This window comes from Convolutriloba macropyga, chromosome 4, assembly GCF_964194025.1.
Source record: "Convolutriloba macropyga chromosome 4, txConMacr16.3, whole genome shotgun sequence".
NCBI classification, from domain to species: domain Eukaryota; kingdom Metazoa; phylum Xenacoelomorpha; order Acoela; family Convolutidae; genus Convolutriloba; species Convolutriloba macropyga.
In genome coordinates, this window is record NC_134471.1 from 31,628,487 (window position 1) to 31,654,112 (window position 25,626).

At 36.6% G+C, this 25,626-nt stretch overlaps 2 protein-coding genes across 2 annotated transcripts in view; both read left to right on the plus strand.

Annotated features, from left to right (window-relative positions):
* The window catches only part of LOC142337622 (fizzy-related protein homolog), a 270,950-nt gene that overhangs the window by 23,694 nt on the left and 221,630 nt on the right, over nucleotides 1–25,626 (plus strand).
* On the plus strand, nucleotides 266–25,524 carry LOC142337617 (midasin-like). Its single transcript, XM_075386971.1, has 4 exons — nucleotides 266–1,362; nucleotides 7,110–17,741; nucleotides 19,459–21,723; nucleotides 25,169–25,524. Exons 1-4 carry the CDS (start codon nucleotides 513–515, stop codon nucleotides 25,447–25,449), a joined length of 14,028 nt encoding a protein of 4,675 aa, XP_075243086.1. The 5' UTR covers nucleotides 266–512; the 3' UTR covers nucleotides 25,450–25,524.

Here is a 25,626-nt window from a genome sequence, read left to right on the forward strand (position 1 = left end):
TTTATAGGATTTTTGCTATTTAACCAGTGTGAATTGTCACCGTATACTTCCATGTATGAAGGTAAAGAGTTATAAATTTTGTGACGTGTATGGGTAATTCTATTGCTTACAAGATCTTTGATGTCTTATTTATAACGCATGTGTTTAAAAATAATTCACAGTCACGCAAACTGAGCGTTGAGCTTTTTAATTACTTTAAAATAGAGAATTTTCTTTTTATCTTGGCCTTGAGTTTACTTATGTTACTTGGAGCAAACAAGCAACTTTTGGTGCTTATTTAAGCTCAGCGCTCAAATTTTAGATTTGCATTTTGAAGCTTTGCAATTTCATTACTTGTGTAATGTATATGTATGTATAAATGTACAAAATCTGTAAAGATCACGTTGGATTACTCGACAATTTTTTTCAAAAAATTTTAAAGATTTGAAAACATTTTTAATGTTTAAAGCTGTCATCTTGCCTATCGGAATTGTCAAGTACTAAAATTGAAATAATTTTTTTTTTCAGAAATCATGGCGACCGTTGTGTTGGACCTTTTGAATTCTGTAGAAAACTTGAGATTGATAGTTGAAGTGATTAATAGGAATGAGAAATGCCTGTTAGCTTTGTTACATCATTGCAAAGATTATGTTTTCTTATCACCCAATGGATTGTCCTTAGCTCCAAATTTAGTATTTTTCTGTACAACAGTTACATGTGTTATGGGATCAACTTGTAAACAATATCATTCTTTCCTAGCGAACGTTTTGATGGCTCTGAAAGAGCTTGGAGTTGAAATCTTGTGCGATGTCTTTTGCACCAAATTGGGGTCTATTGCTATGTTATGTCTGCTTATTGACGATTTTCAATATTACTCTGAAACGTTCTCTTTGCATTTATTGCTTAAATGCTCTTCAAAAGTGGACCAGTTGTCATACAATCATTTCTGTATTGAAATGGCAAAAGTTATAACTATGGGATGTTCGGAATGTGAAATGAAGGCATGGATCAAGCGAATATTTGGTGAAGATCTGTTAATAGATTACGAAGTGCAATGGATGACTTTTCTCGAAAATGTGGACAACTGTCTTCGAAGCTACGGTTCCATGGACTGCGACGGTTCTCAACTCGGCTGTTTCGAAAACGCAGTACTCACGGCTGAAGGCTTAAACGTGCATAATGATGTGCAAACAGTGTTCGAGTCAGAATTCAAGAAAACTGAAAGCGCGATGCCAAGGCCGACAAATTTTATTGTTGTTAGCTCGCTTGAAGATAAACTGAAGTACATTGCAAAGACTTTGAGCTGCAACAGTGCGTTAATGCTGTGTGGATCTCCTTGCTGCGGGAAGTCTAGTGTCATTGAGTTTTTGGCTCATGAGATAGGTAGGTTCTGTAAGCTAATTTAGGATATATCTATGCTCATGATTCAGATGATTTAGAAATTATCATAAATAGTCCGCTACTCTTGACTCCGTTGCCAGTGACTAATGAAAACATAGATCAACAAGACCGCTCGCGAGAGTCCGTGAATAGCACAGAATGTTCCAACATACCTGTCAAGGTTGCAAAAACAACTAATACTTTCTGCCAGAGAAACCGTTGGGAGTATCCGCTTATATGCCTTGGAGAAAATTACTTGTACTGTTTTGAACCAAAAAAAAATATGGCGTCTTTTTTCAAAAGAACAAAGTGTTGAAAGATGAATATAGTAGAATCTGAAAGAGAGAAAAACCATACAAACTGACACAGTTGCAAAAATTACACAAACGCACCGACACACAAATTCAAGCCCAACACAAAAAAAAACTTTTTTTAAAATTTTGGATTTGTCAATTGGGCACTTCTCAAGGTTCGTCACTGTTCATTTAGGTGTTTAATAGCCGCCTCAGTTTCTCAGCCGGCTTTTATAGCTCTCCTATTTTTGTACAATTCAAAGAATTTGAATTGTTTTGGGGCGCTGTCTTTTTACGACTCGATGACGAGTATTGGAGAAGTCCTTTATTAATCAATTTTATTGGAGTGAATTTTGAAGCAGGAAATGAAACACGTGAAAAAATTTGGAGTGATTTTGTTGCTAAACAAAATGAAGAGTGGAGCTAAAGAGTGGTTTTTTTCATATCGCTGTTTTCTAGAGAGCTAGAGATTAAGGTGTGAAAAAACATTCTGTAAGCGAACGAATTTTTTTTGTTCACGTGCAGCATTTTAAAGCAGTATTCTTTCCATTTTTTGATTCAGCGGTTTGGTTATGATTCCGTTTCAAATTTAGGCTGGTTTTGGTTGTGGTTTTAAGGTTTCTGGAAATTCGTATGAAATTTATGCTAATTCGGAGGTTTTTCATGTATTTTGCTGAATTTTCGCCTAATTTTTTGCAATTTTTTGACGATTTTTTTGTTTTATTGCCTAAAATGAGTATCAAAAAGACCTCTATTACTTGAGCTTTTTTTGAGATAACAAATGGTGACAGTTTTGTGGATATGCAGTTTTTTTATTGAGGTATATGACAAAAAATGGCGAAAATTGAAACTATTTTTCTTAATTTTTTTGCAGTTTTGTGGTTGTTTTCTTTTTTAGACAAGTTTCTCAGCCTATTATGACTTGAATATTGTCTTGCGAGCATCTGGATACCCTATAAATTGAAATGAATTTTTCTTTGCTTTTATGTGTGTTTGTAACATTAAAAAATTTATTAACCTTTTCCAGTTTTTTAGTCCAAGTTGTTTATGAGAGCTACTTTTTTATTTAGCTTCAAGTATTTTCAGAAAGTTCTCATAAGTGGTTTTACTAGGTACTAGTTGTTTTGATGAAGTAAGTTTGGCAGAGACTGTTGCTTCGATATCTCAATTTATGAAACAATTCGATCAGATTTTTTATCTTATTTTAACATATTTGATTTTCTTCTTTTTATTTTCTTATGTTATGGTTTTGTTTAAAGATAATCATAAATTCGTGGAGGCACATTTATTCTGAAGACTCGTTTGATGGTGTTAAATTGGATTTCCACTTCGAGTCGTTTCCGGAATTCTACCGGCTATATTTTAAGATCTGTTCACACATTTTCAGTTTTTTTGAATTCAAATTGGGGTATTGATTTTGGTCACGCCGAAGCAGAATGGAGCGAAAAAGCGAGTGGTTTTTTAGAGTGAACTTTTTTCGCTATATTTTCAAAGTATGGTGAGAAAACGGTGTTTTCTCTAGTGGTTTTTTTTGTTCACATGCGACAATTTCAATTTGATTTTTACTGTTTTTTTTTTCGATTTAGGATTGGATTTTTAATTGTTTTCTCCAATCCAATCATAGTTCGTTCTAGGCCTTCTTTTTTGTTTGAACGAATTTTTTTTTTCTCGCTAGTGGCTTTCTGTTCAATTTCGGCATTTTGACACTGATTTTCTGTTTTTTGTTTTAATTTTTTTTTCATCTTGTTTTTTTAGAACTGGTTTTCCCATTTCAGTCAGTCCGTTCTAGGTCCAGTTGTTCGTTTATTCAATGAAAATTTTTCGAATTGTACGTCAGGACTTGTCCTGCTATGTTTTTTTTACTTCGACGAATAAAAATTTTTTGCTTCAACTTAGTTCGCAGCTTGTTCAACATTTTACGTGAAGTTTTTTGGACTTCTCTAGGCTAGTTTCACTGTTCTCTCATTCTGCTAAAATTGTTTTCAGACAGCAGTTAGTCAGCAAAGCAATTCAAATTGAACAGCGTCAGTATCAGAAAACGAAATCAGTAATAGAAACGGGATAAATCCATAAAGCCCAATTTTAGATGCCCGTTACCCGAACTTTGTTCATAGTCATCACCTCTAATGCTTATTGGTATTGATACTAGCCCCTGTGTTGTCTCACTACCCAACAGGAGCACCTTCAGCTCCAAAATGATATCAAAATAGTTCGCACTTTAAAATTGTTTGTACAAAACTAATTTTTCACTAGTTTTTTCTCTTTCAATCCCAAACTTGGTTATGGGAATCGACGGCGGCTATTTTCCGGCGATCTGCCGGTTATATTCTTTATTCTTTTTCTAAAAAACCTAGCTTGGATTTTTTGAGGCGATTGTATCGGTAACTGTAATTTTTAATTTTGAACACTAATCTTTGAAAGGTATAATTTTTAAAACTTTCAGAATTCTTTTTCAATTTTGTTATTTCATGAGCAAAACTGACAATTCAATTTTCAAAATCTTTCAGAAGTGTTATCAGCGACATATATTAAGAATTTTGTTACTGGACGCATTTGAACGCAATTTGTAGCAAAAATTAGGTAGTTTTTCTAATTTTTCTTTGTGACAATTTTTGCACTCTGCCTCTATTTGTTTCTAACATGTGAATGAACTGTCTTTCTCGTATACACACATACCACACCCGTAATTACATCAACACAAGCGCACACAAACTCATAGACAAACCTCAACACCAGTAAAATTTTAATTTTTTTCGGCATGTAATTACCCAAAACCAAAAATTTCACCGTTTGTATATGGCTTGAATGTTTTTCTGAAAAATTAGGTGTGCACTTTTTTGGACAGTTGTATCGGTAATCGTAAAACTGACCTTAAAATGCGAAATGAATTTTTGAATTATGAAATATTTTGTCATTTTTGATTTTTCAAGAGAATAATCTGCTCATTCAATTTTTCAAAAATTAGACAGACGTGTCAAGAGTCAGATTTAATAAACTGTTTTTGTTCTGATTTTTTATACCGCAATTTTCAGCAAAATTTGTTAACTTAGCTAATTTAAATTTTTAATAGTTCTTACAGTTTCTGCACTCTGCCTCTAGTTGTTTTTAACATGTAAAGGAACGCTTAAAATTGTTCGTAAAGTGTCTTTTAGTAGCTTTGTGAAACGTTGATTATCAGTAAAATTTAATGGTTTGTCCTTTTCCCTCTTAAGTTAAAAGTATTTAAAGAATTAGGAAAATTTAATTTTCTCTTTAAAAGACAAATAATAAAGTTTAAAGTATTAGGAAAATTTGGTTATTTGAACTTAAAAAGAATTTTCTTTCAAAAGAAGTTTTTGATTTTCAAAGGAGGAGAATGTAAACAATGAAGGGTTTATTTTGTCAATTTACAGAAACGACCAAATAGTGGAAAAGATCATAGCAATAAAACGAAGTGAAAAATTATTTTCTCCAAAAAAATTGTGAACTTCCTCCACCTGAAAATACCCAAATCGTCTACATTTCAATTTCGTCTGTTGTTCTTTATACTAGAAGTGATCAGTTTGAACTATCTGTTCTGTTATGATGACAAATACTAATAAAAAAGATATCCTTTTAATAATGAATATGGTTGATTTGATGTTCTTTTCGCGATGCTGTTTTACGTTTCCAAGTTTTTTAAAACACTCAAACGGTTAGTTCTGATTAAATGAGAAGATTTTGTGCAAAGAGAACTCTAGCATTTACCAATGAATACATTTTTCTGCTTTTTTTGATTGTTAGATATATGCTAGATTTTGAGAGCTCTAAGATATAATTCTCTACAGAGAATTAAATGGCTTGGATAATAGTTCTTAACCAAGAAAACAGAAACGGATAGAAATGCTTTAACAAAAGTGTCAGGAAAAAACGAATTTTTAAAAAAAAATTGGTACTATTGTTTAATTTGTTAATTTTTAGGCTTGAAACTGTCTCCATTTAACCTAGCTAAATTTTTACAAAATTATTTGTTTGTTTCTATCATAAATTTCAATGCAATCTTTCGCCACCGCGCCCCACCAACCCGCCCCGCTTGCAAGCAATCGTTCTTTTTCCTTCTCAAATTTTCCTAAAAGGAATCCCCCGTTTTTTTTTCAAATTGAACTCCGAAAATGACAACTAGTAGTAGTAGTAGTAACGAAAATTTGACTGAAGAAAAAAACAAGCTTCGCATATATATTCCCATATTCCCCAATTTTTTTGAGAAAATGTGGGAACGATATAAAATGATCTGGGATGGAATTATTTGAGGCATAAAGTGTTACTTTGGAACAAATTTGGCTTGTTTTCAGCAATTCCACTTGTTTTCAATAGCTTTGCAAGGTCGTTTTGTTTGCCAATGATTTCTAAAGGTTTCTTCTAAGTATGTCCAAACCTAGTCTAAATTTCTCGTCGATTCTTTGCATAGTTTTGTAGTTGTTCTATTTTATTCTTTTTTATGCATGTATGCTACTACGACAGGTTTGAGCGTGACGTATTTTATTGACCCCAAGAGGAGTTTTGGTGGTCTTCGGTTTTTAATCAGTCAAGTGTCGCTGAAGCATGATGTTTTTTAAACTCGTTTTTTATCTTGGTACTAGTTTCTTATTTTGCCGTATTTCTTCTAGGTTGGCACTGACCAAACTAAGACGATATCTGAAAGTCTTCGTTGAAGAAATATTTGGTGATTGAAAGTTATTCATACGGTTAGTTGAAAATTATTTTCGAGATCGTAACTTGAGTTTTTCTTGGGAAAAATTATCAAATTCTATTTTTCGATAATTTTGTTTTCTTTACCTCCGTTGTTTGATTAATATAATGAAGTAAATAGTTTACATATATATGTATTTGCCTATGTTTTATGATTATAACATAAATTCCCTCGGTCTCAAAATGTCCTTAGGTCTCAAAATGTCCTTCAATAGGTTTTGCGTATTGACTTATCAGCAAGTAATAAAAACAAAAATTTTCAGGTGGTTATTTTTATCTGGCAACTGTTTTTTAGTCGGATTTCACCTCGTGAGCCGTTTGCATAGACGACACAGAAAAAGAAAAATAATTGAATTTATTCCGGCATTAGAATATTTGCCTGCATTATTTCACTCTTTGGAAAAGGATGGTTGCATTTTCTGTTTAAAAAGTTTGTTCCTCCTAGCCTCTCGACATTTAAATTTCCACTTCAACTGGGTGGTCGCGACAAGTTCTCCGCGGTACACTTTTGGTTGATCACTTTTGGTACACTAATGCTTTTCTGGTTTGATGTTCTTCGCTTTCATGGTTATCTTTTAAATACTATATGCATCAATGTGGTTGCCTAAGCGTGCGAAATTTATTGCTTGTTGAAAGTTTGGCGCCACGAGCTCAAACTACGCTATTTTATTTCCAGCATTGCATCGATGTTTTCAAGTTCTATTTACAAACGGTTTTATAATCAGTTTCCCGCCAGGTGCTTTTGTTTAGGGATTGACAGTGATCAAATATTACGTATTCAAATCACTTCGCAGTTTGAGGACCGAATTCTGACAGGATTTTATACGTGTGGAGTGGAGCTGGGAGAATTGATGTGGCGGCCTGGTCTGCTTCAGCAGAGCTATACGTCTGGAAAATGGCTCATTTTAGAGGACTTACACAAAGCTAATCCTGATGTTTTGACTGTTATTGAACATTTCTTATCCGGGGCTTTCAAGAACTGTGAAAAAGATGCTAAAATAAAGAATGGATTCCAATTGATTGCTACTTGCGAACTTGACTATTCGGGTAATTTGAATCCACACTTGAGGTCTATTTGCAGCAATTCGAATGGATTTCAGTGCTGTTACTTGACTGCAATCGAAGATGAAGATTTAAAACATGTTATACAAGAGCGGTTTCCAGATTTATCTCATTTGTCGGTTAAGTTGATGATTTTGAAAACAATTCTGTCATCCAATCAAAAGACGCCATTCTCTCTGCACATATTCGTCAAGTTTTGTGACAAGATCAACCGTTTGACAGAATTAAGTGCTGAAAAGGTCTGTCATTTAGCTTTGGATTACTTCACAGCTATGATACCTAATCTACCTGATAGACTAGCGGTTGCTGAAGAAATAGTTGCCGTTTTTAATTTTTCGAAAGAGAACGCAGATTTCCTGATTAATCTATACAAACCTGAAGTAAAGACTGAAAATCGGATGTTTTGCATTGGACGAAGTTCTAACTTTGACCTGTGCTCAAAGCAGATTAATCGCAACTGCAATTATGCTTTAACCAGACCGGCTTTGTTAATCGGAGAAGGTTTACTTCTTTCTGTTCAGAGTGATTTGCCCGTACTTCTTTGTGGTGAAACAGGAACGGGTAAAACTACTTTGGTTCAGTTTCTAGCCGATAAGATTGGTGCTGAGCTTAGTGTACTAAACATGAGTCATCAAAGTACCTCGACTGATTTGATTGGTGGCATGAAACCAATATCGTTGAACAGATATTTTACACCTATTAAAACTAAGTTTGATGACCTGTTCGTCAAGACCTTCAAAAAAGATGTTAATGAGAAGTTCTTGGGACATGTAACTAACGCATTTGTGAAAGAAAATTTTCCCTTGTGCTTGAAGCTGATATTGCACGTTGCCAAATTAGTTCCTGCGCACAGCAAAATGCTCCGCGAGTGGAATGAGTTTTCAAAAGAACTTGAAACAGTTACAGCTTACGTGAACCGACAAGGCAAAAGTAAAGACACGTTACTTTTTTCTTTCGTGGAAGGCTGTCTTCTGCAAGCAATGCGAAACGGTGATTGGTTGCTTCTGGACGAGATAAATTTGGCAAGCCCGGAAACTTTGGATTGTTTACTCGAAGTTCTGGAAAATCGGAGTGTAGCAGTTGATGAATCAGCAGGAAAAAATTGTGTCCATGCTCATCCAGAATTCAAATTGTTTGCTTGTATGAATCCTGCAACTGATATCGGAAAAACTGCTCTTCCGACTTGCGTTAGGAATCATTTCATGGAATTTTACTTTCCTCAAACTTGTGACTCGAACGATTTGGCACTGTTAGCAAAAGAGAGTCTGAAAAACTCGGTTAAAGTGAACGAAACTCACACTGAAGCTGTGGTTAGTTTGTATGTTGACTTGATTCAACTGGCTCAAAATGGACGACTATATGATTCAGAAGAAAAAGTGGTTAACTTTAGTCTGAGACAGTTTTCAAGAGCACTGCGATTTATCAACAAAGCACGTAATTGTTCAGCGAATAAAGCTTGTGCAGAAGCATTTAAATATGGCTTCACGAATCAATTAAATGCTGTGTCGAAAGATAAAGTAGTAGAAAAGATTGAAAAATATTTTCCAAAGTCTGATCGCGAAACCTGGCAAAGAACAACACCCAATGCAATATCGATTGAAGGGTTTTGGCTTGAGCCCATAAATGTCGCGGAATGCTTCACTAATGAGAAGTATGTCTTGACACCAACTGTCAAACATCATTTGGGTCAGCTGGCCAGCATCGTCATGACTGGTCGCGATCCTGTCCTGCTTCAAGGGGAAACTTCTGTTGGAAAAACTAGCTTGATATATTACTTAGCCCAACTTCTTGGCCAAAAAGTGTGGCGCATTAACAATCATGAACATACGGATATTCAAGAATATCTTGGAGCATATTGCTCTTCAAAAACGGGACAGTTAGTTTTCGAAGACGGAGTTTTGGTGAAGGCAATGAAAAACGGGAACTGGGTTATTTTGGATGAGTTAAATCTGGCGCCGTCTGAAGTACTGGAAGCTCTCAATCGACTCTTGGATGACAATCGGGAACTGTATGTACCTGAAACAAACAAATTAATTAAAGCGCACCCTCAGTTTATGCTGTTTGGAACACAGAATCCAGCAGGAAGTTATGCGGGAAGAAAAGTGCTTTCGAGGGCATTTAGAAATCGATTCATAGAGCTCAACTTTGCGCAGATACCGGAAGACGAACTGAAAACTATTCTGAGCAAACGATGTGAACTACCAACCTCGTATGCGACCAAAATTATTGACTTGATGAGATTTTTGCATTCGCAACGAAGTTTAGCTAACATGTTTGGTGGGAAGTCGAGTTTCATAACATTGCGAGATTTGTTCAGGTGGGCTAATCGGTACGCAAATGCACGACTTTCTAACGAAAGGTCATTGTTCGACTGGAATTTATTCCTCGCACAGCAGGGTTTTATGTTGCTAGCGGGACGAGCACGTAATGAAGTTGATCTGCACTGTATCAAAAATGGCATCGAGAAATTCTTCAAAGTTGAACTAAGCGAGGAAATGATTTTTGCGTTTCCTAGTCTCGAAGCGTCTGACGTTAAAGTTCCTCAGTATTTGAGAAGTCTGATAGAAGTTGTTGTCGAAACATGTGACAAATACGACATCGCATGGACCTCAAAATTGGTCCGAATGGCCGTTTTAGTCAGCAATGCTCTGGAGAATAAAGAGCCGGTTCTGCTAGTTGGCGAAACTGGCTGCGGAAAGACTACCATATGTCAACTATTAGCCGAATCTTTGAAGCAAACTTTGTTCACTGTTAATTGCAATATGAACAGTGACGCTAGTGAGTTCATTGGAAGTCTTAGACCAGTAAGAAAGCATGGAATAGTTGAGGATCATCAGGATCTGGAGTCGATGGCGGCAAACTTGTTCGAATGGCAAGATGGTCCTGTTACTCAAGCAGCAAAATCTGGAGGTCTCTTGTTGCTAGACGAGATATCTCTTGCAGATGATAGTGTATTGGAAAGGTTAAACAGTTTGTTTGAAGATGAGCGAACTTTGTTGATAGCTGAGAACACACAGGATAACAAAATTGATGTTGTAAACGTTGACGAAGCATTTCGTGTTGTTGCAACCATGAACCCCAGTGGTGATTACGGCAAAAAGGAGCTCTCAATTGCTCTCAGAAATAGGTTTACTGAAATTTGGTGTCCAGCTGAAATTACACGTGAAGATGTTTTAGCTGTTGTGAAACAGCTCTCAGTTCAGGCGATCCCAGAAAATGTTCAAATCATGTGCTGTAATTTTGTCATGACTTTTCTGCATGAGCTTGCAATTTCTCTGAGAGACGTCAAGTCATGGATTCAGTTTATATTAGCATCTTTTGATAGACTTGGCTCTGAGAGAGCGTACATCGAGGGTGCTTGGCTGATATTTTTGGACGGTCTAAGTCCACAATTGAATCAACTGAAACAACAATGCATCGATTTCCTTAGCAAACAGACATCTTATCAGAGTTTCAGTTCTGTAGATAAAATTTGGAGTCCTGAAAGAAAAGGAAATGTACTCAAAGTAGCTGACTTTCAAATTGAAAGAAACCTTATATGTGAAACTTTAGAGACACCATATGATTTCGATTTCTCGGTCCCAACAACTAACTTGAACTTAGTCAAAATCATGCGAGCTTTAAGTATTCATAAACCAGCTTTGATCGAAGGTGTGCCTGGTATTGGCAAAACAGCATTGGTTAAGAGTATTGCAAACTTAATTGGCTTCGACCTTGTAAGAATTAACTTAAGCGAGCAAACCGATATCTCAGATCTGCTTGGTAATGATTTGCCGAACTTGAATATTGATGACGATTCACATGACTCCAAAGATCGTCAGATTTTTTCATGGCACGATGGGCCTCTTCTTTCAGCCATCAATTCGGGCAAATGGGTGCTTTTGGATGAAATCAATTTGGCATCTCAATCTGTCTTGGAAGGTTTAAATGCCCTTTTCGATCACAGAGGCGAAGTTTATATTCCAGAATTAGACAGAACTTTCAAAATAGCGTCCTCGAAAACTCGTTTCTTTGCTACACAGAATCCTGCTGAAAGCACAAATGGGCGCAAAAATCTGCCACGATCTTTTCTGAACAGATTTTCAAGAATTTACATGGACGAATTAAACCAGCAAGACTACGAACATATATTTGACTCCATGTTTTCTGAGGTGTCTGAAAATATTAAGCGTACGTTCATGAAGCTACTGTGTGAAAACAATCGAATCAATTTGAGAGATGTTCTCAGACTCTCCTCGATTTCAAAGAAGCATTCACGAGAAGAAACTGATCTGAAAGAAATTTTGTCTGATGAAGCCTTCTTAAAATTCATTGTTGGTTCAAAATTAACGTCGTCGCTAGGTTGTGAATCTCTGGACAAATTGGATAATATTGATGTTATTTCTAAAGTCTCGACTTCCGACGGTACTTTTCGAATTGGAAAGTTCGAATCGTTCAAAAAATTGGCTTTATCTAGCCCAACTAATTTCACTTCGTTGACCAGTGTCTCAAATCTTGAATGTTTGGAATCGATTCTTGGATGTGTTACATCTTCAATGCCAGCTCTGATGAGTGGACCAAATAACCACAAAAAGGTTCAAATGATTAAACAACTTGGGACTGTAACTGGACATGATGTGCATGTTGTTAACCTGAATTCATGCACCGACGTTCTAGACTTATTTGGGAAGTACTCAAATTTTGACAAGAAAGCACTCATTCTTGGATGTCGACGAAAAATCGAAAGCACAATGAAAAAGTTTTTCAGAAGTCCAACTACGCCGAAAAAAGTTGCGGACAAGCTGCTAATGGGTCTGATTTGCCTAGAAACCTGCATAACTGTCGAACTCTTGGAAAAGTTTATACAGCTTTTGCAGAACATTCAAAGATTCTCGGAACTAAGCTTCGACCATGAAATCAGAGATATTCAAAACGTTATGAAAATTTGTGCACGAGAAAGCAGAATGAACAACTTTGTTTGGGAAAACAGTGTTCTAATTGAAAGTGTTCAAAATGGTCACTGGCTTATTTTACAGAATGTGGATCTCTGCTCATGTGCTGTCCTGGATCGATTGAACAGTCTATTGGAACCAGGGGGTGAGTTGACGTTAGGTGAACTTTCGACCAATGAAAACGGAGAAGTGCTGACTGTGAAACCTCACGAGGATTTTAGAGTGTTCTTGACTACCTCAAAGAATGTCGATATCGAAAATAGTGACTCGGTGTCTGCGGCAATGTTCAATCGTTGCATCTTAATCGACTGCCGATCGAACCAATCTGATGAATTGTCTCTTGCAGTTTCACAGCCTGAGAAATGCTTGACAGGATTTGACGTATACAGTCTCAAAATGCATTCGTGGTTCAATGATGTCCGAATTATAAAAAGCGTACTGACAGGAACTTTGCCCAATTTGGTGAATTCGCTAAATATATTGGTCGATCATTTTCCGCATGGGTTGTCCTTGGAAGATAAAATGAAATGCTGGAACTACTTAACCCTCAAAGGAGCCAATGAGATATTTGAAGTTGTGAGTTTCAATGATGTCTGCGATCTGAAAAATGATTCAACATGGACTTTCCTGCCACCGTTGAAGGAAAACTCGAAAATTTACCGCCAATCCGTTGCCATCGATGTCAATAATTCAATGGCAATATTCAGTGCAATATTAACGAGGCTACAGAAAAGTGGGAGAAGCTTGCTTACAACTGACACTGATATCTCGGGGCTTGCGGAGAGTTGGTCACCTTTAAAAATGCAGGATGAAACTTCAGAACGCATTGAGTTAACTTTTGTTAAAATCCAGAAGGCAATGAAATGGCTCCAGTATTTGTGCCAAGACAATATTACGCCACATCCCGTTACAAAAAATGATCTAGTTCTGAACAAACTCAGCGAGTGCGTCAAATCCTTGTCATCAGAAGGCGACAAAAATTTGGCATTGAAAGGAAGTAAAAACCTCAAATTTCTTCGAGTGTCGGCTTCAAAAGAAGAGGTTCAAGTTTTGAAAACATTGTTCTCGGAGAAAGATGGTTTAGCGACCGTCGTTAGCGACGAACCAATGGAAACTGATATTGCAGAATCGCCAGAAACGATAGAAATTGATGCGAAGTTCTGGTTGAAGATGATATCTTTAATGGCATGCAGGCAGGTGCTACTCAACCATACTTCAAGTAATAAAAATTTGAGCAAGCGGGTGATGAAATTTGAAATACCTCAAATTGTCAAAGACTTGATTGAAGAAGGGTTCAAAGTTGGATGCAATGATTTCAGTGAAATATTCGCCTGTCTTCTCTCTTGGGGAAAATTGTGTCACTGTGAAAGTGAAATGAAGAAAACTATGAATCAAGTCACAGAAGTGGTCAGAGTCAAAGAACTGTTTCCAGAACCTCATTTAGAAAATCACTCATCTATCTTGAATGATATTAATCAACTGTATCATACGCTTTGGTCTAACTCTTCTCATTTAGTGAGAACTATTGAGGCAGCAGATGGGATCGGCTATGCTGCTGTAAAAGAACTATTTCGGTCGGTTCAAAAATGGATGCCATCCAATGAGTCTTGTGATATCCAAAGTCTATTTCATTTTGGATGTGAACTTTTTTCGGCAAGTTTGAAAACGTTCAGAAACTTCGATCCAGCCGAAGAAGCGTTGATTAAAACACAATGCAATACGAATTATGTTTCGTCCTGTGAAAATTTTTCTGCACTGAAAATTAATCTGTACAATTCTTTTTTGCAAGTTTCAAATTCTGCGAAATTTGTTGAAAGACATCCAAAAATGATCTTATTGAAACAATTTGTAGAGAAGTTAAAATCGAAGACAGAACAATTGCAAATGTTATCTTTCCCTCGAGAACCGAGTACTGAACGATATCGTACCTTAGCTAAAATGCTCTGTGACTTCGATAAAACTGTCTTGAGGAATGGTAAAGAAGTATTCCAAGTTGCTGAAAATATGCAAACTCAAGATCAAATTCTGGCTTTGAGAAACTCTATTTTCGCATTCTTCGTCCACTTACTGGACCTCTATCCCGATTTCAAAGATGTATTTTACCTTCCAGTTACCGGATTGTGTCTTGTCTTGATTGGAATTGATGAAAATTTGTGGAAGCAAACTTGTGTAAATGAGGCGAAATATTTGAAACTGCATCTATATCCGTTCAAAACTGAACGCGAGAACTGGATCGAAGATTTTCTAGCCCAGAGTGAAGTATTCCATACTTCATTTCAGCAAACTATTCTGGTTATTGAAACTATTTCATGTTATTGGCAATCAAATGTTGGTACTCCACTGCGGAAGTTAAAGTTTTACATTTCCAAGTTGTTCATCAAATTATGGAAGAAATGGAGAGAAAATGAGCAGAAACTGCTAGAGGAAGAGGAAGAAAAAGCAAGTGGATACATTTACAAGGAAAAGAAAGAGATCTCTGCGGAATCTTTAATTCATGATGAACCTGACATTAACACAATTGAGGGGCCACAATTTTCGTCAGATGAAGATCGGAAAAGTTTGGGACAAAATGATACAGAGCAACGTTCAAGCTTCAACAACGACAATTATTATCAGATTTGGAAAAACCATGATATGTTAACTGCCCAATTGTCGTCTGCGGATAGCCTGAAGCCCGTGGAAATTAAATGTGATGTTATTGAAAAATTCTGCAAATTATCAAGAGCTGACGTGTCAAATTTGACCCAAACGCAAGATTGGCTGGAAAATTTGATGCTGCAAGTGTCAAATTTTCATCAAATGTTTTACAACAATGATGCTAGTAGAAAAGATAACATGTACAATATTTACACAGACCAGAATGTACAAGAAACGTCGAAATGTGCGTCACTGTTGAAAGATTTACAATCACGAGTGGAGACATTGTTGCAGGAATGGCCCGAGCACCCTGATCTGTGTGGTCTGATCAAGTCAATCAATCGAATCTTGAACTCAGTTCCTGTTTCGCAAACTGTTGTGTACTTCGCTGTTAGCCTTGAAGCTTTGCTATCTATCGCCGATTCATGGGAGACTGTAGCTGCGAAGCACGTTTCACTGCGTGAACAACTTGGACCCTTGAAACAGTTACTAATTCACTGGAGATCGTTGGAGCTGAAATTTTGGAAGCAAAGTATGATGTATCATAAACAGCAAGTTTACAGATCTGTGTCTAAATTTTGGTTCAACCTATTTGCAGTGTTCATTCAAACTATGAACGGGAAAGCTGAAATCGAGAATCTGATTGAAGCGCTGTTTAAGTTTTTGCATTCCTCGTCAATTGGAGAGTTTGAAGGTCGCTTGGACATGCTTAGAAGTTGGCAGAAGTTTTGCCTATTCTTCGAAAAACTTGACCTTGCAGCAATTGTTGGTAATATAGTATCATACCACGAAGGAACTTTAACCCGAATTGAAAAGTCTATTCAAGCTCAAGTTGATTTGCTCAAGCATGATCTGAAGTCTTTTGTCAAGGTCCAACAGTGGCGTGACTTTAACATCTTTTCACTCAAAGAAAGCGTGCACCGATGCAAGATCAAAATCAAAAAAGTTCTGAACAGTTATGACGAAATCCTGAAGCAGCCGGTGACTGAACATTTGATTTTGAAAGATGAACAACTGGAGGCAACTTTGCAATCAGTTGAAAGAAAGCTTAAGAAAATGTCTTTCAGTTTTAGTGATATCTCAACGCATTCAACAGATTTTGATATTATTGCTAGGGCATCGAAAAAGTTTGATCGGAAACTTAAAATTTTAAAAACTAAGAAGTCTTTTTTGTCAGAAATTTCGGAACAATTAACGTCTGATGTGACAGAAATGGACGATCATGTGAACGAATGCCACAAAGAGTGCCGAGATCTTGAGCAAAAATTGGCTGCAACCAAAGATGAAGATGAGAAGAAAGCCTTGATGTCAACTGCAAAGTTCCAAATGCAAAAGAGACGGAATCTGTTCAAACAATTAGTTGATTACCTAAACGAACAAGGTCTCTCGTTCAAAAGATCCTTGAATTCAAAAGAAGAAGTATCTGACATTATAAGGGCCGTACCTTTGAGTTCTATTTTAGAATTTTCGCCCAGTTTGTTAAACTGTAAAGATATGTCCTTATTCATGGCCCACCAGTACGCAGCGTTTTCGCACATGGCGTCTAGACAGAACAGCGAACTGGATCCGAGAATTTTCCAAATGTGTTCAGGTTTCATCAAAGACTCCTTCAATCAAAAGGTGGAGATTTGGAACTGTATTGGTCGAACTCTGAATATTTGGTCTGAAGTCGAAAAAGTATCTGAATTTCTGAAGAGCGTGAAAGTTAGAACTCGCGATTTTAATGATTCCGCATACTTGCATCCGGAAAATGTGAATTTGACAGAATCAGTAAAATTTCTGTCTGCTGCTTTAGATGAGGCGGCAAAAGTAAGTCTTTTGTTGCGTTTTGTGAACAAATTGGAAACCTTTGAAGCCAATCCAGAATCTGCCACAAATCTCACGTCAATTGAATTGTTAAAGAAGAACCTCGACAACTTGAGTGAAAATCGGTGCTTTCTGGACATCGTATCTTACTCTAAACGAGGTCAACTGATCAATTCAGAGCATCTACGTGTGACATTGAAAGATGCTCAGAATGCTCTGTTGGAACTGAATGCTGTCTTATCAAAATCCTTAGAGCGTGACTTAAACCCGTTCTTGCAAACCTTGAATTGTAAGTTATCGCTGTGCCTGCAACATTTTGACAGTTTTTCAAACCAATTAGACACAAAAAGTTATACAGAAATTTCTCTTGTTGAATCTGAAGAACTTGCCGCCAAGATCAAACGTGTTTGTGTCAAAGCCATTAACGTATCTCAAAAGATGGCTGAAATGTCACTGAAAACAGTCAATACTGATGATGAGAAAGTTGTAACTTTTGACGAAATAAAATTATTTTGCAAATCGGTCAAGGAACTGCTAATTTCCAGCGCTATCGAAAAAGACCTGAATCGAGTGAAGCAATATCTGAACAAAATATTGTACAACGACAAGCAGAAGTTATTGAAGCTGGGGGAAACTGAAAATCAGTTAGCTTTGGTGAACAATTCAATTTTATACTTGGAGATGTCAGTGAAATTTTCATTGGATAAATTTGGATCTGCATTTGAGTCGATTTCCACGTTGATAACAAAATGCAATAAGGTTTTCCTGGAATTGATTCTAAAAGGATTTTGTGTCCCAAAGGAGTTCAAAGATGCCATCCAAAGTGGAGAAAGTAAGGATTCAGGGAAGTTCGAAGAGTGTGGAATTGATGAAGGTCAGGGCGTGAATGATGTCAGCGATAAAATTGAGAGTGAAGATCAGCTCAAGATGGAGCAAGAGCAGAATGGTGAGTTTTGTACATGATGCACTGGACATGTTTCCTTCCCTGTGAAAAAATATTTGTCTCCGGAAGACGTGGACTTTTTAATTGCTCTCGAACGAAGTTTGGAGCATTTATTGTAAAAATATGGGTCTTTGTATGCAAAATTTTTGCTTGACCGTTTTTGTGCTTATGTTCTAGAACATTATTTGACGTCTCAATTAAGTTTTTCACTCATGATATCAATTGCTATCACTCTGAAGTCAAGTTTGTTACTAAAATAAAAATGGTTGTAAGATCGCAAAGGCCTGATGGCTGATGTGTTAATGCTTCTGTCTAGAACTTATTTTTGTATCAGTTTGAAGAAGTAGCGTATTGTCCGGTTGTTTCTAGTTGGTTCGTTTATTTTTCTGCGGTGCAAGTAGGCGACCGCTAATTATTTCCCAGAGATGAAAAGTCCCTTCGTCTTTTAAAAACATGTTTGCTGGTAGTATTTCAAACTTCATTTTAAGATCTATCGATGAATCAATTTTTTTCTGATAAGTAGTAGTGTTTAAAGACTAATTGATTTAACTGTCAAGTGAAAGTATTAGTTTCTGAGATAACAGCTGAATAATTTAGATGCCTAAAAGCTAAGGCGTGCAGAAGGAGTAGTCGTGTGTGCATCTCGTGTGCATGGTTTTTGATTTGCGGCAATGGTTTTGATTGCAGATGCCATTGGTTTAAGATTTTTCTCGACTTTTTGAAAAGTTAGATGAATATCAATAAATATGCTTAAATATTTGACATAAGATTTGGATTAATTTATCTTGCTGTCAATTTTGATTGAATATTCTGCCGTTTTCTTTTTTCTTAGTTAGTACAAGTAATTCAGTATTTTAGCGTTTATGTTTAGTGAATATATATTAAAGTATTAATGAGCTATTTTTCAAGCTTTTTCAAGTTTCATTAAGCATTGTTCTGTATCATTTATTTTGCTTACGAAGTTTGAATCAATAAATGTGAACGTGTATTTTTATGCAACGGTTTTGCTCGACAGTTTTCGTCTAGAACATTCTGTTGATTTTACTTCTCGAGTAACTTTTTCACGCTTGAATTCCTAATGTTGGCGTGATCTTATTTAGGCAATTATTCAGAACTTAAATCTACTGCTAAAACAAAATCGTTTGTAAGATAGGTGAGTGTTCAATGATTCAGTCTAGTGCACCTGAGGTCAAATCACTCCCTGGTTGGATTTTTTGCACCCATAAAGAAAAATTTAGGTAGGCTACAGCCACTGAATCAAAATGCACAGCCTGTCGTTCGAGTGCACTTTGTCCGACGTTAGTCGTTTTCTTTACTAATGCTTGTTTTTACATTGATTATTTTAAACATCACCAGAGAGTGTACAGCATGTTTCATGTCGCCATTACATATCAATTGTAGGTGGACATGGTGAGGTGTTGTTTGAGTTATTTTACATTTTGTCAAGCTACAAAATGATATTTGAAGCAATATTTTTGTTCCAAAATTTTTTGGTCAACTTTTCCTTTTTAAGGCATCTAAGGTCAACCTAAAGACGATGTCTGTCAGTTTTTAACCCATGACAAATTCAAATTAAAACACCCATGACTTTTTAAAATTGGCTGTCTACCTTTTGTAAGCACAGTATTTTTTCTAACTGTTTGAACCACGGTCAGGTGTCCACGGCGGATGTTTTCGGTCCATTTGTCAGCTGTTGTTTTACAAAATGCTTTCGTTTTAGGCGATGAACAAGGCGACAGAGGAGATAATAAAGAAGAAAACATTAAAGAGGGTGAAGAGAAAACACCAATTGAATTGAGTGAGGATTTTATGGGCGATCTGGAAGACGTTAAACTAGACGACAATGATGAAGATTCCGAAAATGAGGATACGAACGACATAGACTCAGTTGAAGACAAGTTTGGAAACGATGAACCGACTGGTAATGACGAAAAGAAGGATGAAGAAATCAATGATAACTTCTGGAATGATGACGAAGACGAGCAGAATCCGAGTGATCTTGAAGAAGATGGTAAAAAGCTGGACAACGAAGTGGATAAAGATGGGAAAGTTGATAATGATGAACAAGTTGATTCTCAAAACCCTGAATCTGATCAGAAAGGTAAATCGAATGAGGAAATCCAAGAACCACTGGGTAAAAATGAAGGTGAAATGAGGGCTGATGAGACTAGTGACAATGAAGAAGATGACAAAAATAAAAACGAAAAAGAGGAAGTTGAAGAAGCGGCAGATCAGAATGTGGATGTCAATGGCGAGCCAGAGGAAACCGATGAACCAGAGAAAGACGGTGAAGATGAAGTAAATCTGGAAGATTTGAAGCTTGATAATGATGAAGAGGGTGAGCAGGAGCCAGGAACCGAAGCTAATGATAAAGATGAAATTAATGCAGCCGAAAACAAAAACGCAGATATCGAAGATGAAAGTGAACAAAAGGACAGCCCTGATGACAAAACTGAGCACGAGAAAAATGAGCCAAGTGATAAAGAAGATGAAGCAGTCGACGATTCACAGGCAGCAAAAAGTTCCGAAGACACTGAACAGGTGTCAGAAGGCGAGGATTTTGAAAAAGAGGAAGATCCAGTTAGTAATGCTATAGATCCACTGCCATCAGATAATGTAGAACCTCAGGACAACTTACAAATAGGTGCAGCAAGTACTGTGAGTGAACAATCGACCGATGAGATGAATAAAGCTGCAACGATGTCTTCGGCGAGCTCTAACGAGGTTGATTTGGACGATACGAAGGACGGAAACACAGCAAATGAGACAAGTGCAATGTCTTATGGCGATGAGCAGAGTGGAGCGAAACGAAGCCACAATAAAGACGATTTCCAAACAGGACAAAACGAGGAGGAGCCCGTTCAGAAAAAAGGCAAGATCGAAGATGCCGATCAGAACGAATTTCCAAATCGAGATAATGCACCCAAAGAGAACTTAGATAACATTTCTTACCAGCATGTTACAGAAAATCAGAAGCACGATGTACAAATGTTTGACGATACGAAAGAGAAGGTTGAAAATTGTTACGAAACTGAAAACACTGAAATGGCCCAAGAAGAAGGGAACGATGAAAATACTGAAGCTCAAGAAGCTGACCAATTCCAAGAACAAAATGAAGTTGAGAAAAGTAATATAAATAGTCGAATTCTGTTGGAAGCAAACGCTTTTCAGCCGAGCTCTGAAAAAGCCAAATGTGAAGAACAAAATAATGAAGAAATGGAAGAAGTTGAAAATGATGTAGAAAATAATCTTGACAATGATTTAGAAGAAATTCGGTTTGATAGCTCGGTCATTGCGGAGGCTGCTTTTGTGGCCAAGAAAGATTGCGATGCTCTGCGGGAGTCTTTGGAAGGGATCTGCGCCGAATGGTCAGAAGTTGTGAATAAACTATCTGACGATGAAGCCACCACGTTATGGACCAAGTACTCATCTATAACAAATAATTTATCTCGACAACTCTCAGATCAGATACGGATTATTCTAGAACCTATTCAGAGCGGTCGCTTAAAAGGTGATTACCGAACTGGAAAACGACTGAATATGAAAAAATTGATACCGTACATAGCAAGTGGTTACAGGAAAGATAAAATTTGGTTGCGAAGGACAAAACCTCAAAAGAGAAACTACCAAATAATGATTGCAATTGATGATTCGAGTAGTATGGACAATGGAAGAACCCGAAGTGTGGCATTCGAGACTATTGCAACTTTAACGACTGCTCTGGCGCTGGTCGAAGTTGGCCAGATTGGTGTTGTTAAATTTGGCGAGACATGCGAACTAATTCACCAGTTTAATCAGCCATTTTCAATCAATTCAGGAGCTAACGTCTTGAGGAAATTTTCTTTCAAGCAGCCGAAAACAAAGATTGCGGAACTGATGAAGCTGACAACCGAGTATATGGTTGCTAATCAGTTGGGATCTGGACAACCTGTACAAGACCAGCTTCAGATCGTTGTGTCTGACGGGCGTGGACTTTTCGTTGAAGGTAAGATGACGAGAAGTTGACGCTAGATTTTATGTCCACTAGGTGAAAGGGAGTTTTAATCACATTTGTTATGAGTGAACTTCAGATGTTCACGCAGGTCTGACAGTTTTACAAAGTTTCATTTAAATTAAATTATTCACAAGTGAGTAAGCGTACGCTACGTTTTGACTTAGAAGATACATGCTAGGTTTTAAAAAATGAGGGTACTAAGTAGAAAAATGGGAACAGAATCGATCCCAATGATTCAAACTATTTGAAGGTCATGAAAATGCAGGCTGACTGAAGGCTGCTTGGTTGCTGCTAATTGGGAAACTAACTTATTTGTTAAAGGCAATTAATACTAAGGTTGTAGCAATTATATTAGTCCTGTGAGTCTTTGACCGATTTTTGATCTGAAACATTTGAATTTTCGTCCTTAAAAACGGGATAAACAGGTAGCGCCCAGCGAGCACTAAGTTTCATTAGAGGCCCTTGGCCGCGTTTAGTATTGCGGCAAGTGCTTAGTGTGGAGAAGCTACTGGGAAGGCCGTAGTTTAATATTAAAAGGTCATTTTTAGGAGTTTTTGAGCTCAAAATGTGGCAATTTTGCGCGTTTTTTCGTAATTTTTCAAATTTTTTGCGCCCGTCTAAAATTGAGGCTGATTAAAGTTGATGACGTTTTTTGCAAGACATAAGTACTTTTTATGACCATTTTAAGAGCTATATATTTTGGTAATCCAAACAAAAACACGCAAATTTATACTAATTTTCAATTTTTTTTCAAGCTTTACGAAAATTTTTGTTGTTTGAGTTTTTTTCTGCTCTAGTTGTCAAGGAATCTCCTCTAGGGTTTGATAACAGGTTACTGCATAGTTTTTTCAGGTGATGGAATGGTTTTCAATTTTTTAACATCACAAATTTTAGCTTTTTTTGACAAAACTTGCAGTTTTTTCAGTTTTTTTGACATTTTTTGTCATTCAAGTTTTTCCAGCCCCAGGGGCCAGAAAACTTCCTTTAGAGTTTGATAATAAGTTACTGAAAATTTTTATTGGCCGTGGAATAGTTTTCAATATTTTAATATCACAAATTTCAGCAGTTTTTTGATAAAACTTGCAATTTTTGCAAGTTTTGAATTTTTTCCATATTTTTTAGATTTCTCCAGCCTCAAGAGCCAAGGAACCCCCTCTATGGTTTGATAATATGTTATTGCATAGTTGCTAGATGTAAGGGAATGTTTTTCAAGATTTTATTATCTCGAATTTAAGGAATTTGAAAAAATGGGTTCGAATTTTTCGGTACCAGGAACCAAGCTTCCTCCAAGGTTTGATAATAAGCTGCTGCATAGTTTGTAGTGATAATTGAATGTTTATCGATATTTTAATAACTTGTACAATTTTTAGCAATTTTTTGATAAAATTTAAACTTCAAATTTTCGAGAAATTATCATGTTTCAAATTTAAGGATCCAGTTATGAGCCAGTGAAAGCATTCAAGGCTTGAAACAGTGATGCTTGATAGTCTCGTGAGATTGTTTTGAAGATATAAATATTGCGAAGTTTAGCAAGATTTTAAAATTGCAATTTTGAAAACTTTCTGAGTCCTTTTCTGAGTTTAACTATGATTGCTGAACAGCGAAAATTTCTAAGTCTTGCAAATGGGTTAGATAACAGAACTCTAGAGACATAAAAAGTTTTTGAACATTTTGATTCACTGAGAAATCTGGAAACATTTCTTTTAAATTTTGCACTTATCAGTTTTCTTCGACAAGTTGCAGAGTCGAATCTCATCATGGAAAATATTCCTATCTCCCTATCTCTCTCTGTCGTTTGAAGTTTCTTTCCTTTTCTTTCTTGTTCACGTTATATCTATCTCACACCTCGCATCAGCTGCTGTTATGTGGCGTGATGTCATCTTTTACCCTCATTAACGCTGAATTTTATTAATTGTATGAACATAATTTTCATCTTAAATGACTTAACTAGCACTTTTTAGGAAATCGTTGTTTGTTGCTCTCAAACGAAGTTTGTAGCAATTATATTAGTCCTGTTGGTCTTTTTTATGCGATTTTTCGCTTGACCGATTTTCATCTGACCCATTTGACTTTTCATCCTCAGAAAAGAGATAAAGTGCCACCCGGTGGGCAGTAAGTTCTCTTAGAGCCTTTCAGCTCACAGGTCTCCAAGTATGCGATTCACAGAAACTGTTTTGGATACTTATACTTATGGTGAGAAGGGTGGTAATTAGAAATTGATACTCCCACCCGATACCCTTCTCACATCATCCCACCTCCAGTCCTCACCCCTGCATATCGTTCAGGCCGTAAGGACCCCGTGCAGCCAAAGATCCGCCTCCCAACGTTTGACTTTTCGTACTCAAAAACGGCATCAACTGGTTAAACAAAGTCCGAAAGTCATTAAGTCGCTGAGCGGTTCTCTGAGAGTGTAACGCATTACTGGTCTCCAAGTATGCTATTCACCAAAACCATTTGGGGAGACAAATTCATGTTGTGAAAAGCAGTTCGAATTAGATAACCATATTCGAGGTGTCCATATCTGTTATGTCGAAAACTGACATATTGGATTCACCTTACATTTACCTAAAAGTGATTACATTTACCTAAAAGTATTTATTCTAACATTATATACTATTTTTTCCAATGCATCTATTAATTTAAAAATGAGCCATACGGAAAACCAAAAAGAGATGTAATTTTGTACTAATTACAGCTATACGCCGGTACAGTATATGCGTATTTGAAGTCAAGAAAATAACCTGTCCTCCAACTTTGGATTGTACCTGAGATCAAATTTATTCCCAGAAGGTTTCGAGATCAACGCAACAAAAGAGCTCATTTGTAAAATGAAATGTAATCCTTTTGCATACCAGTAGCTTAAGACAATTTAAAAGTCTTGCTCAAAGCAGCCATAACTCTTGAACAAACAAAATCATGCCTTCGAAAGCAGCTAGACAAAAACAACCGGTCAATATACTGGCCAAAGCAATTTACGACACTGTAAATAGAGAAAAGGAAAAAATGACTCTAACAAAAGCCGGTACGCTCGAAGCGGAAAAACGAGGTCGGGTAAAACTTTTTGAAACCGGCAGAAGACTACAAAAATATTTTGTGAGAGCTAGGTACGAGTTTTTGGAAGTCAAATGGGCCGAAATTGTTTTTCACAATTTTTGGGTATTTTTGATTCCAGTTGCAATCAATGAACGATTCTTCGTTTAACGTCAGTATTTGCAATTATTTGCATTTTTGGCTGGAAGTGGGTTTCCTTCAATAAGTTTACCTGAATTATTTAGTCAACTATTGAACAATATTGACTGAAAGTGAAGTCAACTATGTTTGAACTTCGATACTTGCGTCACAATTCGTTTATGGGATTTCCGTGTGAGCTGTTTATTGTGGACATATCTTGACTTATCCTCTGATATTATAGCGTTTATTGAAGTGATGTTTTTAGGCAGTGAAAAAGTGATGCGTGCAGTTGAGGCTAGCATGACCGCTGGAGTATGGACCATATTCATAATACTAGACACAGGAACTAATTCAATCGCGGACATCAAACTACCAGTGTTCTCTAAACCCCAAGAGGAGAACGATCTACCCTCTCTTGTGATGAAAAGCTATCTAGATGTGTTTCCATTCAAGCACTACATCATTCTGGGTGATTCTGAGAAACTCCCGGAGACCGTGTGTACAGCGTTGCAGCAATGGATTCAACTCACTTCTTGTCCAGAATAGCAAACTTGATATAAAATTGAACTTTGAGTTTGTGCTCTTGAAAGAATTACGAAAAGAAAAAGTATATAGAATTGGTTCACTTATTCACACGCTCTGTAAGCGGTAGGTATTTTCAACTGAAAACATTTTCAAAGTAGTGCCTCAAATCTCAAAATTGGCCGTTAAAGATGTCTATTT

Excerpts from the sequence above, each read along its gene's own strand:
- LOC142337617 (XM_075386971.1), top strand. The coding sequence starts at position 513 with ATGGCGACCGTTGTGTTGGACCTTTTGAATTCTGTAGAAAACTTGAGA. Across the intron at positions 1,363-7,109 it reads GTTTTTGGCTCATGAGATAG|GGATTGACAGTGATCAAATA; the intron begins GTAGGTTCTGTA and ends GCTTTTGTTTAG. Across the intron at positions 17,742-19,458 it reads GATGGAGCAAGAGCAGAATG|GCGATGAACAAGGCGACAGA; the intron begins GTGAGTTTTGTA and ends CTTTCGTTTTAG.